General features: G+C 41.9%; 1 protein-coding gene across 1 annotated transcript; it reads right to left on the bottom strand.

The window, feature by feature from the left end:
• Positions 1-6,792: 6,792 nt before the first annotated feature.
• LOC147653736 (uncharacterized) lies at positions 6,793-7,897 on the bottom strand. Its single transcript, XM_086886250.1, has 2 exons — positions 7,589-7,897; positions 6,793-7,275 (listed from the first exon to the last, which is right to left on the bottom strand). The coding sequence occupies exons 1-2, from the start codon at positions 7,841-7,843 to the stop codon at positions 7,078-7,080; spliced, it is 453 nt and encodes a 150-aa protein (XP_086742376.1). The 5' UTR covers positions 7,844-7,897; the 3' UTR covers positions 6,793-7,077.
• Positions 7,898-17,256: the final 9,359 nt, after the last annotated feature.

Below are 17,256 nucleotides of genomic sequence, written 5' to 3'. Positions count from 1 at the left end.
TGTGTTAGAAGATAAAGAGGAGGGGGATCACCCTGGAAAATTTGTCATCTGAACTGAATTTGTACCCTTTAGGCCATCAGTGACTGCTCCTTAGCTTTCTCAAGGCATGAAGGACACTGGGAGTTCCTCCCAGACTCTTCTTTTGGGACAGCAGTCCTTTCTCTTTGGCTCCATGAGATGCTCTGCACAGGAGTGCTTGAGCTCTGAAGGGCAGGGGCATTCCATGAGGGTGAATAATAAAGAACTCCTGTAGCCTGAACTGTTTCCAACTTAACCCAGCAGAAGGAATTGTTTCCCAATTCTGAGTCTAATGGTGCTGCTGACAAATTGTGCAGTTTCAGAGCAGCAGTGCAAGATGTGCAAGGGGCTTGTGTGGAGGGAGAGCAGCAGCTTGTAACACTGGACCTTTGTCCCGTGGGCAGCTGTGCGGTTTTAAGCGGGAATGTTCCGGAGGGGTGTGGAATTGAAGAAATGTTTGGAAGATTTGTAGGTTTGTTGCTGTAGGTGTGAAGGGTGGGGACAAGTCTTGTCCAGTGACGGAGCAATGATTAGGTAAGGTACTGGGAGAGCATCTGAGGATGGTGTTGCTGTTGCATGTGATTTTTCTGGAGGCCATCTGATGCACACAAGATTTGTTATGACTACCAGGATTGCAACTAAACAGAATGCAGTCATTTTTCTTGTAATTTAGTGCAGCATCTTTTGATCCGTGATGAGCTGAAGGCTCAGTGCACAAGGCTGAAAGGAAATGGCACGCTCTCAAGAGATTTTGGTCTTTGCGGCTTCATGAAGGTGGATAGGACATAATTCCTTCGCTCATTGGAGCTGCAGAGTTTAGTTTGATCTCCTCTGTTTCTAAGCAGTGCTAAAAGGTGTTCCTTCCCTCAATTTTGATGGCAGCAGAGAGTCAGCTAATGAATGTGGATCTAGGTAAGGTTTGTGGAACAAAATCAAACACAATTGTCTGAAAAGCTGTTAGACATGCCTACAGTCAGTGTCAACAGAGAAGGAAGAGGTTAAAATTCCATCTTAATTTTAGAGCTCTTCCTCTCTTCTGCCTGCTTTTCCCATAGTGCATATGGAACCAGCATAGTTCATTTGATCCCTACCCCTGAGTGCAGCAGCTCACCTGCTTTCTGCTGCCCGCCTTTGCTTTCTTGTCAGATGGAAACACTGAAATAGAAAAGGTGATGTGACTTAATTGACTTCATTCAAATGCCTTGGCAATTGAATTTCTGTCTCTTGGCTGGATACTCAGCATCTCTAAGTGCAGAATCCTCCCTGGCACTGTATATCCTCGCCTTCTCCCTGACACCACCACTCAAATATTTTCCTTTCATTGTAAAGTGAGTGAGATTTTACTTGGCTGGAATTCTGCAGTGCTGGGAATGAAGGCTTTTTCCTTCCTCATTTTTTTATAATGAATTTCTTTTTTATTCTATTCACACCTTCTGAGTGAGCCTTTCATAAGGGCTTCTGTATTTCACAGAGGCTACACCTATTTGGGCCTGAAGACTTTGATACAATTGTAATCACTTGGAAATGGAACCTGTTTGATTTATATGGAAGGCAGCCATTCTCCCTGTTCCAAACTTCCTAAAATTGTTTATCCACGTTGAAAAAAAAAATACCTCTTGGAGATAGTGAAGACAGTGCATGATGGTGATTCCAGGGATGGATAAGAAGGACCATCACCTTCCTCACACCAGCAAACTTGAGACTAATAGTCAGGTCTGCAGTTCTAATTTTAATCCACAGTAATCTACAGACAATCCTTTATTATCTAAAAAAGCTGATACCGTTCAAGTTGGAAGCAAGCTGAAGTTGGAAGAGTTAGGTTTCTTCAAAGCTCTTGTTTCCAGCAGGATTGGAGAGCCTTTACCTTTTGTAACAGGAAGGTTTTAAATTTGTAATGCTGACCTTGCAAGTGGAACTTGGTGGCTCCATTGTTGCACTTGGAGCAGCCAGATGACCTCAAAGGAGAAGTGCATTGTTCTAACTTGTGTGGAAGCAGTGGCTTCAAATACCATCAGGAAGTGCTGGACTGGCAGGACATTGGATGGATGCTCTTAGGCCACAGAGCTGGAAATATCAGTTGTAGCCACATGGTAAGTCCATTTATGTAATTCCAAATCTGTTCCTCACACGATCTGTGCTCCTCTATTCCGTATCAGCTTGGTGAGGAGGTAGATGAGACTGTTGGGGGAAAGAAACACTTAAATTTAAAGCAGAGTAACTGTTCCATTATAAATGCTGAAGATAAACCTGTGAGGCTACCAAAGAAATCTTTCTTTGGCTTCCAGTTAATAACTTCAAATGGATAACAAATCTATGCTGTATAATCTGCTTTGAATGGATTTCCTTTGGAACGTGTGCTTCTTCCTGAATGACAGAACTGCAATATTTTCACACTTGCAGTTTCACCCTCAAATGGCCACAGGAAATGCAGCAGCTTCTGTTTTCTGTTGCTTCTGTTTGTTAATGCTTCAAGGTGCTGCTCTGTATTTGTCCCCAGCTGTCATGACCTTAGAAAGAGAATGTTCTAAAGATAGGAGTAAAAAAGCCAGAGAGCTCCTCCTTGCAGCAGACACGGGCAGCATTGGATCCTAATAGTTTTTGCAAGGCATCCTGATGGGGAGAGGCAGATGTCAAGAATGGCAACTTCAGCAGGTGTGTGGCTGCTTCGTAGCTTGGGCTGGATTCAGGAAGGGCAGTGTTCCAGAGAGCAAAGTCAAGAGTTTGAATCAAGTAAGTGTGAGGTGCCCAGAAAGGCAGGGCCCACACTGCTCATGTGTGTCGGGGGAAGGTGAGAATCAGGCCCATCTGCTCCTAGAAATGCAGGTTCCATCTTTAGCAGCCAAAGGCTATGCAAATAAATGGCTTCTATGTATTGGAGAGCATAGAGCATGAAGTTAGTGTTTCATGCAGTTGTTTGAAGGCAATATGGGATTCCAGAGCTTAGTGTTTGAATTGCAACTTGAATTTCCTTCTTTGCTGTTATTTAGACTGCTCTGAAGTAGTCATGAGAAGCAAAAATGAAAGGCAATGTTGTTTGATGGGGACTGTGGTAGGGCTTTCTTGCCAGATTTGAAATGGCTTGAATTGATTAAAATCTCCAGGTGAGGGGAAGGTTGTATCCATTCCTCTCTCTTATTAAAGCAAATTTTCCAAGAGGGATGTAAAATTGCAGTTGAGGGTTGGGGTGGTTTTTTCTTTTTTCCCTTCTTTCATGTGCAACCTAACAACTCCAATTTCGCAGGCCTATTTAACATTTGATCCCTAAAAGTCAGTCCTTTGCTTTGTATTTTGGGCACTTGTTCATCTTGGGGAATTTGTCATCTTCTCAGGGCATTGAAGGTCAACCAAATGCTGCAGGTTTCATTCTTCCTTTCATATGGTCTATGTCCTGGGGTTTGACTCTTAAGCAGAGCTATTTTTTTATTTTGCAGCCTAGCAGTTGTACGGTGGGGCTGTGTGCAGGTGAATTGACTTGAGAACGATGGGTAAATCAGCTCCTGGGAAGATGTGCACTGCCTGGCCCCGATGCTTCAGCATGCTTGAGGTCAGCTTGGCTGTCTCTGACTGTCTAATAATAATGCAGAATAACAGAATTAAGTATTCATTGTAATTGGTGATCAATAAGATTTGTTTTCAGCTAAGTCTGCGTGCTAGTTTCTAAAGCACTCCAGTCTGTTTCATCAATGACCTTTGTGGTTTTAGCTTAAGCTTTCCAGTTTCTGCTGTTGTTATTTTTTGCCCTGTCGCTGTGAGAGGAAGGGATGATGGCTGGAGGTTTGGCAGTCAGCGAGGGCCTGGCCACCACTGCAGTTCTGTACACTCAGCCTTGGAGATGTGATCAGGAATGTGCTGTTAGTTGCCAGTTTTGTACTGCAAAGACTGAGCATGCTGCCATCACTGTGTTTGATGAGTGAGTTTTCATTGGTTTGGTCCAACTCCAAAGCAGCCTTAATTTGAAGGTGGAATTCTTTGTGGATGAGGCTGTGAAGAATATGGTGTTTATACTCCCATCCTACGGGCAGTACGGTAGAACAACTCCTAACTGATTTGGTAATAAAGACCTAGTTTTTCTTCACTAAACCTGCCCTAGCCAAATTCATCAGCTGGTGATAGCTATCTCTGGAGTGGAAAACCTTTATTGAGTTGATTGACAATTTAATATACTTTGTCAAGCTGTGTTGTTTAGTTTCTGTTGATCCAGAGACACCTGAGGCTCCTTTTGCTTCCTAAGGGATTAAAGTAGCAAGCACTTAGAATGAGATATTGGGAAGATGGGTGCAGGAGACTTTGTAATTTACTATGGAAAAACATAATAATGATGATGAATATTTCAGGTGGAAACGATAGCATTTCACTATATACTATGTGAAATGCTTTTATGTGGTCTTTTTCATTTCTCTTTTATTTTTTAATCCTGGATAAATTAAATGAGGCTTTTGGGGAAAGCATGAGCTGGAATTTCTATTGAGGTTGATAACCTCTGATTCTGCTCTCGTTTGTCTGTCTGCTGGAACTTGTAGCAAACTAGCTATGTCCAAGTTTAATTGTGTAATAATTATTTTTCAAATTGAGCCTTTCTCACTTGGTGCTGATGTATTTGGGGGAGGGAGGGGAATGGAGAGTAAAGAGCTCCTTTCATGAATACAATTTTAATTTCATCTTGCTGATTTGAGCCTTTCCAAGATTCAAGTGAGCATTGGATCAGGTTGGAACTGAGGGGATGACTCATGACTCTGGCATAAAAACTACATTGCATTCCACATATTAGGAGTTTTCTGTTGCCCACAAGAAAGTTCAGGAAAAAAAGACAAAAAGAGAAATGGGTTTCAAATTTCCTGTGCTATTTTCAGTTGACTCCTCTTTCTGGAGATGCCTTAGCAAGTGTAGGACATCTGAAAAACTTGGAACTGCAACTTTCTTGTTGAGGCTCTGATGAACATTGCTTCTGTCATCAAGTTCTTGTGTTCATACTTTGAACTTAGCTGAGTAATGTTGGTATCAGCAGACTCTACTAAAGCCATGCCTTCCTAATTAATAATGCATTCTTAATAAAAAAAAAAAAAATCTATTTCTTCATGTATTTAATTACCTAGTGAGTGTAAGACTGAATGAAGTTAATACCGTGCAGATTTCAAGCAAAACGCTGCTTTTTAATGTGCTTCAGTATAGGCTATGCACAAGTCAATAGACATGATTTTTAAGCTTCAGTTACCTTTCATTACCCTGTGCATATTCAAATTCAGATTGATGAATGCTGAACCAAAAGCAGACATCATAGAGTTAATTGAAGTTCTTTAAATTCAGAGGCAAACTATTTTCATAGCTTTGTTTTGAGGGTGGGTTGCTTTTGATGTCTGGGGTTTTTTTGGCTAAGGCAATGGCAAACATTTATTTATCCTGCTCCCTCCCCATTTTCCACCATCGTTGTTGCCAGTGATGCCTGCAGTGCTCAGTGGTCAATGACCCTCAGCCAGGGTGAGCTGCAGGAGCCTTACAGACGGGCCTGTTCTTTCTCCCAGTGCTAGAACAAGTGCAACAGCACAGTGCCATTTTGCTAAAAGCTAATATTTTTCCCAGCAGCTTCTTCTCCAGGCAGAATGAAATGCTTTCTTCAAGAGCAACCACATCTTTTCTCTGCCTGAAAGGTTGTGTTTGTTTGGGGTTTTTTCTCTTGCCTTAGGTGAGAGATAAAAAAAAAATGAAGAGGAAAGCCCAAGGAAATGCCAAAAGTACCACCTGGTAGTAATTTTGTGTGAGTGTCTCCATTTACACTTCAAACTTGCTCTTGGAGAACTTGGAGCTGCATTTAAAATGTATTTTGGTAGGTGGTCTGCTGCTGACTATCTGCATTTCTTCTTCCATTTCTTTTCTGTGCTTGTTTGGTATTGCTGCTGAATGTCCCCAAAGAGTAAAGTGGTGTGGAAGAGTTGAGGAAGCAGCTTTTGAAATTCTAAAGCTGATGTGTAGGTTTTGTTCCTCTTGGATTTTTAAAAGCAGGTATGTCATCCAAGTTAACTTTCTTCAGCAAGTAACAAGATTGTCGTCCTTCCACTGATGCTCTGTATTTTAACAGAGGTATTTGATGGTGCTGGAAAGGAGCAAGATGCAGAATGAGTTTGAGAGAAGTGATTTAAAGTGGGAGCACAGATGGTTGATTCCTAAAAATCAAAAAACGGATGTTTTGTTTTGTAGGAAAATGAAATCTAATCCTATTTGAGGGTCAACAGGATAAATACAAAGAACTAAATACAGATGTAGATACATATATACATATATGCGTGTATATATATATATATATATATATATATATATATATGTATAACCCCGCCCCCCGAAATCTATGAAGCAGGACTGATTGGTGCCATAGCCCAGGCAGCCTGTGGATCTAATTGCCTGCCTGTATTCAGCCCTTGCCTGGATGCCAGGGGAGACGTCTCTGGATTTGTCTCCAGACAGCTTTCCAGGGATGATCCTGCTCCTTTCCTGGTGCCCCAGAGTGCTGCAAGCCCCCCGTCCTGGGGCCATGGTGATGCCTGCCGGGGCCTTTAGGGTCCCCCCTAAAGGGCAGACAGGGCTTGACTGCAAGCTTCCTTGGAAGCTGGAGGCAGGTGAATATTGGCCACCTTCTTCTTTCCCGCTGCCCTCCGTGCTCTTGCAAAGCCTGCTGGGGCACTGGGGCTCTCCATTGCAGGCAGTCTGGAGCTGCCATGCAAAGCCATCTCTCAAGGAGTCCCCAGGTCTCAGGTGCAACCTCAAGAAAATGACACAGCAACGTGTAGAAAACGTGAACTTTATTCACTTGACTACTTCTAAAATCTACAATCCAACGTTACTAGAAGACTATGGGGTAAGAATCTTAAGGCTAAGAAACTTCAATGCTTCAACTGTTTAGAACTGAACACTAAGGGAAAGGTCAACTTCTTGGGGGAAACGTGGTGGGGAATCGAACAACAACAGGGGTGTGGCTAACTTGTAAGGTGGGGAACGTCGCAGTGCCTGGGCTGGGCACTGGTCACCCGTTCCCCGTAAGGTTCTGTAGCTGGAGCGCGACGCTGGAGGTCAGAGCTGTGGGGAGGTGCGGAGTCTCCTGTCACTGCCCTCTTTTGCCGCCATCTTGGTGGTTGGTTGAGGGCTGTCGCGAAGGAGCAGCCGCATCAGGTCGCGGTTGTCCATCAGCAGCTGCATCAGCTCCGTGGGACAGCCCTGTCTTCGATGGCGGCGGGGCCCCGCACGGCCCGAAGGGCTCTGGAGATTCCGCTGCAAGGCAAAGCACAGGGATCCCCATGGAAGAGGCAGAGGGGCAGAGCGGGGCCGGCACCTGTGGGGCTGCCTTTGGCCTGGGAGACAGAGACTCGGGCCCAGTTGGGCTGGGCTGGCCCGGGGAAGAGGCTGCAGCAGGCAGAGCTCTGCCGCCTCTGCTTGGTGCTGTCCATGGAGCTCAGCCCCTGGGCCGCATTCCCCAGCCAGGAGCTCAGGCCCCTTCTGCCACAGGGCATTGGCCAAAGGGTGCCCAAGAGGCCCTCAAGGTCTGCCCCATCCCGCCTGCCTGACCCCCCACCCCCCTCCTCACCTCTCGCCAGCGTCTCTGAATTCTTTTTCCGAGCGACCATCCCATGGCCATTCCTATGATGAGCAGGTCGATGAGCAGGAATGTCCTGGCCGCCCACCGGATGCGCTCAGGGTCCGACTCGTCCAGATGACAATCCTCCAGAAGCAGAGGAGAGGCATCCGTGCTGCGCTCAGGTTTGCTCACAGGGTCGAGGGGATGAGCCAAGAGCAGCAGCACGTAAAGCTGCAGCAGCGCGGAGGAGCCGTGAGCAGCCATAGTGCTCTGCCAGCAGCACCGAGGCTCTGGGCGTCTCTCTGCGAGCAGCTGTGCCTGGGCACAGGGGGGGAACAACAGCTGGGGACAGTTGCCAGCCAGCGTGCCGTCCCCAGAGGCTGTGATGTCACAGAAGCACAGAACGCCCTGGCTGCAGAGAGCCCTGAGAGAATGTTGAGTCCAAGCTGGGAGCCATGGCGGCAAGCATGGCCAGCAGAGCGGGGCCCGAGCGCTGCGGCCTGGCTTGCCTTGCACCCGTGCCACAATGATGACTCCAGCAGCCCCTGTCAGGCCATTGCAGTATCTGATGGCCCACGCTGGGCACAAGTTCTTCCCAATGGCCAGCGTAAACCTCCCTTGGCCCAGCTTCCAAGCCTTGTTGGCATCTGCTCTCTCTTGTCCTTGCCCACCTGGCTGGCGCTGCCGTGTTGCTCGCTGGCCTGTCTGTGGGAGAAGAGGCTGTGCCAATGAGTGCTGCTCAACTTGGAGGCCATTCAAAGGAGGATTTGATTGTGCCTGCTGTGGGAAGAAGGAATATGCGTGCACATGGCCACTTCCCATAGGTTTTACCCCAGATTTTCATGAGCAGCTGTCCTAGTGAAAGCCAAGTCTGTTTTAGTGAGTATTTGAGGGCTTCCAGAGCACAGTGCCATCTCAGGGGAATTCTGCTGGTTGAGTTCTACTGAGGCTTTGAGATGAGTTGCAAATCCTGAAAATGTTCTCCTTGCCCAGGTAGTAATTTCACAGTTTAGACTCTGGGGATATTGATTGCTCAGTGTTGAGGACCTCATGTAACTTTCAGCCCCAGAAACTTTCAACCTCCAGTGATTGTCCTTGAGACAAAACCATTTGAAATCTTTTTTTCTGTGGACAGGAATTGCTTCGGTGTTACTTCACATCATCCATTAAAAATTTGATGCCTGGAACAAATCCCGAGTGCTGTGTGATTTCCTTGGTCGTGTTCTTTGGAATGGCTTCCCCCTCATTTTGTGAAGCTGGCCCCAGAAAGGTCATAGATGGGTGAGAAGTTCTGAAAGGCCAAGTGGTGCAGATCTTTGCCTCCTGTTTCGAGGTCTGCGGTGAGCTGTGAGTCCAAGAGCTGATCTGACGTGATGGTGAAAACACAGTTGTCGTGGTTTTAAAGCAGTAACTGAAAAAATACTAGAAAACTTACTTATTTCTTGCTGTGAGATATGGATTAGAGCAAGAGCAAAACAGGCTTAAAACTTAAAAGGAATAAAGAAAGTTTATTCACAAAACTACAAGAATAAGAACACCAGAATAAACTTTCAGAAAACCCTTTTATCCCGCACTACCCAGCATTCCCTTGTTCACATGACAAGATAGAGACAAAAGACTTTGGAACTTTGGTGTTTAAAACAGTCCCAATTCTTGCTAGAGTCTCTTTATCAGTGTTTGTATAGAAACAGAAATCTTCTTCTGCTAATCTATGGAGTTTCTCACAAGAAAAATATTTCTGTTATAGTTTTCTATTTGTTTGATGCCAGCTGCCCGGAAATCTGCCATGAGTTCACTCCTCCCATTTCACATCACTCTGAGGTGTGTATGGGCCATGAGTCCTCTTCATCTGTCTCTGTGAGCTTCGCAGGAAAACAGTTTTCTCATTGCCCTCAAGGCCTCAAATCTTCACTCCACTCTGTTCCAGCGCCTCACTGTATCACAATTACTCTACTTTTTACTCAAAATCCACACTTTGAACACTCCATGCTTCCCAATATACTCTGTCATGAATTAAAGGAGTTTTTTTCAGAACATGGTTGTCCATCTCCATAGCTTTAAGAGAAAAATATTTCAGCTTATAAAGCATCTCCTTATTCTCTCTTCCCTATCTAAAACTTAAGCCTTGTTTTTGTCCTATATTTTTCTAATACTAAAAAAAAAAAAATCTGTGTTTTTCTAAAAGTGAAAAAAAAAAATAAAAAAATAAAGTAAAGAGTAGAAACAGAATAATATTTCTGAGAGGCAGGACATTTTTTAGTTTGTGTTGTCCGATGGAACAACAGCCACTTGAAGAAATTCCATATAGTAGAACATGTCACATTTGTCAATTTTAACCTGAAATTTATTAACAGGAATGTCTGTACTACGAACATGTGTTAAGTATAGGAATATATTGCATGTTTTCCTACTTGTAAGAAGTAAATTTCTGTCTTTACAAGCTAACACCATTAATTTCAGCTCTTAGTTATTCCCATTGCATATTCTTTTAAACAGACTTAATCAGACAAATTTTGTGTTATTTAGCAAGTAATGCTTGGTTATTACTACAAGTTCTTGAAGTCATAACACTTAAAATTGCAGTACATATATATTATTCTTACTATGATGATGTGAGTTGGCTGCTAGTCATTTAACTATATATAAGGTCTTACTATTTCTTAGTGCAATTACTTAAAATAAGTGTCTTGGAAATTGTTTTTATTTTTAGATTTAAAACTGTTCTTACTAAAGTTGATTTGTTAAAGATTGGACAATGTATATTTAATAATTAATGTTCCCCAGTGATATTTATTGTCAGTCAGGATTCACTTTACAGTCAATAAATAACCTAAAAAATCTGAATTTTGTAGCCAGTTTTGTCTAATTCTTAGAGCAATGCTTTGGGAAATTGGAGATATATATATATGAATATAAATATGTATATCTGCTATATACCTTTTTTATGATGGTTTTGTCCTACTACTGCAAATGTTTCTTTTTGTTTGTTTTTTCCTAACATACATAAAATTTTCTTAACCATATTTAAAGCTACCAGCTTGTTATTCTGACAAAACCCTGTGAGAATAAATTATTTTTATTAATACTCTACATGTCAAAACCTTGCAGTCAGTCAAATAACAGAAGGAGTGTTCATTGTCTCTCTCCCCCACTGATGCTGTTCTAGGAGTTGGAGTTAGAAGATTCAGACATCAAGTGAAACAGTGAAAGATGATAAGAAAACACTTGATTCTCACAAGGTATTTCCTACTAAAAGAGATTGTTTTGCAGTTTTGTTTGCTCTTGACACTATTTTGAGTAAATGTGAATTCCTAAGACATGCTCAAGGCAATTAAATATTTATGCTCCCCAAACTCAATTTTTAAGCAACATTTTCTGTTTACAAGAATCAGGTTTGCTTTGGTTTTATCTCTTTTCTTTCAGGTTACAAGACAGATTTTTTTATTATTATTTTCATTGGGGGAAAAAGATATGTATTTATAGTGTTTGTGAAGACTTTGCTCAGCTGAAAAAAGTAATAGGTAACATGAGTATAACATTGTGTTCTTCCGTATTTCTATTTTTAAGTCCTATTACATGTGATATTTTCCATTTTGCCTTCTATTAGGCCTGAAATTGGAAACTATTTAAAACCTAACAAACCCCGGAGTTTATCCCTGTTCTTTGAATAGCAACAGAAGTATGGCTGTCATGGTTTGACACATCAATGAAGAACAGCCTCTGCTCTGCAGCAGGTACTCAAGTGGAACTTTTGCAAGTGGGCTCTCATCAGGAGTGAAACACTGGCTGCTGACTCTGCTGCTTTTGGTCACAGACTGCTGCCTTTATGAACCAGGTTTGTCCTTCTGCCTCTTTTGTGTTTTATATAGACTTGATTACAAATGAGGCACTTGTCCTCTTAACCTGGGAGTTGCAGCAGGTCAGCAGCAGCAGGAGTTACTGGCTGCTTCCCATCAGCTGACTCCTTTTAGCCAACCCTTCCCATTTCCTGCGCCAATCCGATTTTTCCAAGCAATTAGGAAGAAAACTAAACCATAACTTTTACAAAATCACTTTAGGGAAGATGTTGCTTAATTGTTTGCTTCATTCAAATGAACACTTCTAACATTCACTTCTCTGAGTAAGAATGCCTTTTATGAGAAGCTGCTAAAAATAGGAATTTGAGAGCAGGGATGTTAAAAGTAGGGCCAGAGAGGAGCAAATTTGTCGCAGGGCAAGTTCTGTTTGCACTGAGGGAGTACTATCAATTTTGTCTCTGTCCTGTCTTTCACTGGTCCTGAAACAACAGTGCCTGCTTGAACAAACCTGCTCCTCAGGAGTGATTGGATCTGGTGCTCTGGGTGTTAGCAGCTGCAGTGCTGAACCACAGGCAGACATGAGATCTGACTGGATCACCCTTGCTAACATTTTCATGTAGAACCCATAACTCACTTGATCAGCAACACTTGCTTGAATGCTGCCTTTTGCCTTGGCTCTTCCCACTAAATAGTTCTTGAGCTGGGAAGTGGTCCTGATCTAAGAATCTGCAGTAATCTTTAATTCTGCCTTTATAACTCAGGAAACCACAGTAACCTTCATTTTAGAATGTGAACATTTTTTGGACAAACACTGAATTGTAGCTTCATTGACATGAGCTAAAGTAAGCTCTTTCAGTGGTCCTAGAGTGGTAGCTGTAAAAGGCAATCAGAGTGAAGATCCTGAATAATTTTCTTTTCCAGCCAGGTTTTAATGTATTTCCCCTGCAAATCAATTCATGTATCATAGAGCTCAATTACCTGCCCATAAAATGAGAGTTGTTGCTCAGAACTGTGGAATTAGGGTAACAAGAACTGTAATGATACACTAGATAAACACTGTTGCAATACTCTCTCAGCCCTGTTAGGGTATTTTAAATTTGCAGCAGATCTCAGTAAGGATGAGAAAATGCTGAGCTACATAAAAATGATGGAGACTGGAGGAGAAATTAGCCTTGCAGTGTTCTACAGTCCCAACATTTCCAACCACCACACCTGGTAGTGAAAATGCTGGTTTGTATTTGAAAAAAAGGAACTGCAATCAATCAAATGCACTGCCAAGTATAAATTAATTTCTGTAAGTCAAGTCCCTTAGGAACAATTCCTTAATAAAAGATCTGTTTCAAATCTCCTAAGTCTTCTAAAACCAACCCCAACAAAACACAGAAAACATAGTGTCTTTATTTGACCTGTCCTAGACTTCATTTATTTATTTACAGTCTGAAGGATGAGTCAAGTACCTGCAGTGGTGCCTTTAGCAATGCAAAACAAAATATTTTGAATATTCTTATTTAGCGTTCCAGTTTTAATGAGCTTGGAGCATAGTGAAGGAGATCAGATGATTGCAGGTTCTGGATGAGGGTAGAAATAATTAAAAAGCATCTTGAAAGTAACATCATATTTTTGTCAGCCATCTCTTCAGGGACTACTTTAAATCCCAGAATGTTCAAGAGCCATCATCACTGTACAAACAGAAGCTCCAACTGAACGAAACCAGAAGAAGTGGATATGGCAAATTCTCTGGTCCAAGTGGTGATATTAATCTGGTGAGGCTCTGGATTCCCATTTCAGACATACTATCACAGCTTAAATATAGGAAAAAATTGGGATTTTACTTTGCTGTGGTCTCTTTTTGTTTTGCAAAATATGTGATAGTTAATATATGAGTAAAATCTTGTATAAAAACAGGTTTGTTTTTTGGTTTTTTTTCTAACAAATAGCCAAATGCATATTACCTGCCTTGCTGGAAAATAATTGAGGTCTTCCTCTAAGAAATTTTTTCTCAGAGTGCCTTTCTTTGTGATTTGTGTTCTTATCTTAGGAAGATACAGGAGTTGCTCATTTTAATGCTGTCCAGCAGACTATTCCATGCTTTCTCAGCTGTTTGGATCTGCAGTTCAGGATTGGACCAAGAAAAATGGTGATGGGATGAAATTATTTTTATTCTTAAATGAGGACAATTCCATTTTTAAACATACACATGTGCTTCCAATGCTTTCAGTAGTCAAGGATGAAATTTTGAACAGACATGAATTCCTCAGTCTTTGTTTCTTTTTCCCTGAAGGATGGAATTTGGACTTTGCCCACCAGTGCAGTCCTTGCTATGGGCAGATGTTTCTTCTGTTCTTCTTACCAGCAGTAGGAGTGGTTGGACACTGAACCTCAAAGAAGAGGGAGCTAACATCCCTTACCTGGATAAGTCCCACAGGTAAGCACCTTGGAGAAGTTCTTCAACCAAAACCAGTTCCTGTAAGGCTTTCCAGCCCTTGACAGGAAATAAGCTGATTCCTGCAGGCTGCAACATGAAGACTTCCAGACTGAAGTGAGCATCCTGCTATAAGGAAGGATTTGGGAGTAGTGAGTCATCATTTGTATGGGAAATTAATCTGTGATTTTTATTTATTGTTTTTTTTCATTTGAAGTAACATCACATCATCATAGAGAGACATTGTCTGTCATTTCTGGTGTGGATACCTGAATAACTCAGCTAGACAGGTAGCATGATAAGGCAATACAATGCAGATATTGAAAGGAATTTTTTGGATGATTTTTTTGTTAGTTCAAGCTGCAGTCCCTGATTTATTCAGGCTTTGAAGTACCATGCAAGCCTTTCCCACAGAAGAAATTCTGTTTTATGTAAATAATGCACTGTGCAGTAAACTAGAAGAAAGCAGGGAGCATAGAGCATGAAGTTAGTGTTTCATGCAGGTGTTTGAAGGCAATGTGGGATTCCAGAGCTTAGTGTTTGAATTGCAACTTGAATTTCCTTCTTTGCTGTTATTTAGACTGCTCTGAAGTAGTCCTGAGAAGCAAAAATGAAAGGCAATGTTGTTTGATGGGGACTGTGGTAGGGCTTTCTTGCCAGATTTGAAATGGCTTGAATTGATTAAAATCTCCAGGTGAGGGGAAGGTTGTATCCATTCCTCTCTCTTATTAAAGCAAATTTTCCAAGAGGGATGTAAAATTGCAGTTGAGGGTTGGGGTGGTTTTTTCTTTTTTCCCTTCTTTCATGTGCAACCTAACAACTCCAATTTCGCAGGCCTATTTAACATTTGATCCCTAAAAGTCAGTCCTTTGCTTTGTATTTTGGGCACTTGTTCATCTTGGGAAATTTGTCATCTTCTCAGGGCATTGAAGGTCAACCAAATGCTGCAGGTTTCATTCTTCCTTTCATATGGTCTATGTCCTGGGGTTTGACTCTTAAGCAGAGCTATTTTTTTATTTTGCAGCCTAGCAGTTGTACGGTGGGGCTGTGTGCAGGTGAATTCACTTGAGAACGATGGGTAAATCAGCTCCTGGGAAGATGTGCACTGCTTGGCCCCGATGCTTCAGCATGCTTGAGGTCAGCTTGGCTGTCTCTGACTGTCTAATAATAATGCAGAATGATAGAATTAAGTATTCATTGTAATTGGTGATCAATAAGATTTGTTTTCAGCTAAATCTGCGTGCTAGTTTCTAAAGCACTCCAGTCTGTTTCATCAATGACCTTTGTGATTTTAGCTTAAGCTTTCTAGTTTCTGCTGTTGTTATTTTCTGCCCTGTCGCTGTGAGAGGAAGGGATGATGGCTGGAGGTTTGGCAGTCAGCGAGGGCCTGGCCACCACTGCAGTTCTGTACACTCAGCCTTGGAGATGTGATCAGGAATGTGCTGTTAGTTGCCAGTTTTGTATTGCAAAGACTGAGCATGCTGCCATCACTGTGTTTGATGAGTGAGTTTTCATTGGTTTGGTCCAACTCCAAAGCAGCCTTAATTTGAAGGTGGAATTCTTTGTGGATGAGGCTGTGAAGAATATGGTGTTTATACTCCCATCCTACGGGCAGTACGGTAGAACAACTCCTAACTGATTTGGTAATAAAGACCTAGTTTTTCTTCACTAAACCTGCCCTAGCCAAATTCATCAGCTGGTGATAGCTATCTCTGGAGTGGAAAACCTATATTGAGTTGATTGACAATTTGATATACTTTGTCAAGCTGTGTTGTTTAGTTTCTGTTGATCCAGAGACACCTGAGGCTCCTTTTGCTTCCTAAGGGATTAAAGTAGCAAGCACTTAGAATGAGATATTGGGAAGATGGGTGCAGGAGACTTTGTAATTTACTATGGAAAAACATAATAATGATGATGAATATTTCAGGTGGAAATGATAGTATTTCACTATATACTATGTGAAATGCTTTTATGTGATTTTTTTTTCATTTCTCTTTTATTTTTTAATCCTGGATAAATTAAATGAGGCTTTTGGGGAAAGCATGAGCTGGAATTTCTATTGAGGTTGATAACCTCTGATTCTGCTCTTGTTTGTCTGTCTGCTGGAACTTGTAGCAAACTAGCTATGTCCAAGTTTAATTGTGTAATAATTATCTTTCAAATCGAGCCTTTCTCACTTGGTGCTGATGTATTTGGGGGAGGGAGGGGAATGGAGAGTAAAGAGCTCCTTTCATGAATACAATTTTAATTTCATCTTGCTGATTTGAGCCTTTCCAAGATTCAAGTGAGCATTGGATCAGGTTGGAACTGAGGGGATGACTCATGACTCTGGCATAAAAACTACATTGCATTCCACATATTGGGAGTTTTCTGTTGCCCACAAGAAAGTTCAGGAAAAAAAAGAAAAATATAGAAATGGGTTTCAAATTTCCTGTGCTATTTTCAGTTGACTCCTCTTTCTGGAGGTGCCTTAGCAAGTGTAGGACATCTGAAAAACTTGGAACTGCAACTTTCTTGTTGAGGCTCTGATGAACATTGCTTCTGTCATCAAGTTCTTGTGTTCATACTTTGAACTTAGCTGAGTAATGTTGGTATCAGCAGACTCTGCTAAAGCCATGCCTTCCTAATTAATAATGCATTCTTAATAAAAAAAATAAAAATCTATTTCTTCATGTATTTAATTACCTAGTGAGTGTAAGACTGAATGAAGTTAATACCGTGCAGATTTCAAGCAAAACGCTGCTTTTTAATGTGCTTCAGTATAGGCTATGCACAAGTCAATAGACATGATTTTTAAGCCTCAGTTACCTTTCATTACCCTGTGCATATTCAAATTCAGATTGATGAATGCTGAACCAAAAGCAGACATCATAGAGTTAATTGAAGTTCTTTAAATTCAGAGGCAAACTATTTTCATAGCTTTGTTTTGAGGGTGGGTTGCTTTTGATGTCTGGGGTTTTTTTGGCTAAGGCAATGGCAAACATTTATTTATCCTGCTCCCTCCCCATTTTCCACCATCGTTGTTGCCAGTGATGCCTGCAGTGCTCAGTGGTCAATGACCCTCAGCCAGGGTGAGCTGCAGGAGCCTTACAGACGGGCCTGTTCTTTCTCCCAGTGCTAGAACAAGTGCAACAGCACAGTGCCATTTTGCTAAAAGCTAATATTTTTCCCAACAGGTTCTTCTCCAGGCAGAATGAAATGCTTTCTTCAAGAGCAACCACATCTTTTCTCTGCCTGAAAGGTTGTGTTTGTTTGGGGTTTTTCTCTTGCTTTAGACCAAATTCCAGAAACGCCCCATAAAATCAGCACAGTTTCCCACAAAATTCAAGAAAAAACACCACAAAATTCCCTAAATCTTCTCAAAACACGACCAAATTCTAGAAAATTATCCCACCAAATCTCCACAAATTCCTACAAAATACATGAGAAATCCCTCAAGATCCCTAAATCTCCTCAAT

Source organism: Cyanistes caeruleus, chromosome 4 (assembly GCF_971803275.1).
Source record: "Cyanistes caeruleus chromosome 4, bCyaCae1.hap1.1, whole genome shotgun sequence".
Lineage (NCBI taxonomy): Eukaryota > Metazoa > Chordata > Aves > Passeriformes > Paridae > Cyanistes > Cyanistes caeruleus.
Note: the sequence above shows the minus strand (reverse complement) of the source record. Positions and strands in the feature narration are given on the sequence as shown.

Coding starts and splice junctions, on each gene's coding strand:
- LOC147653736 (XM_086886250.1), bottom strand. CDS start 7,843: ATGGCTGCTCACGGCTCCTCCGCGCTGCTGCAGCTTTACGTGCTGCTG. Junction 7,276..7,588: donor TTCAGAGACGCTGGCGAGAG/GTGAGGAGGGGG, acceptor TTTGCCTTGCAG/CGGAATCTCCAGAGCCCTTC.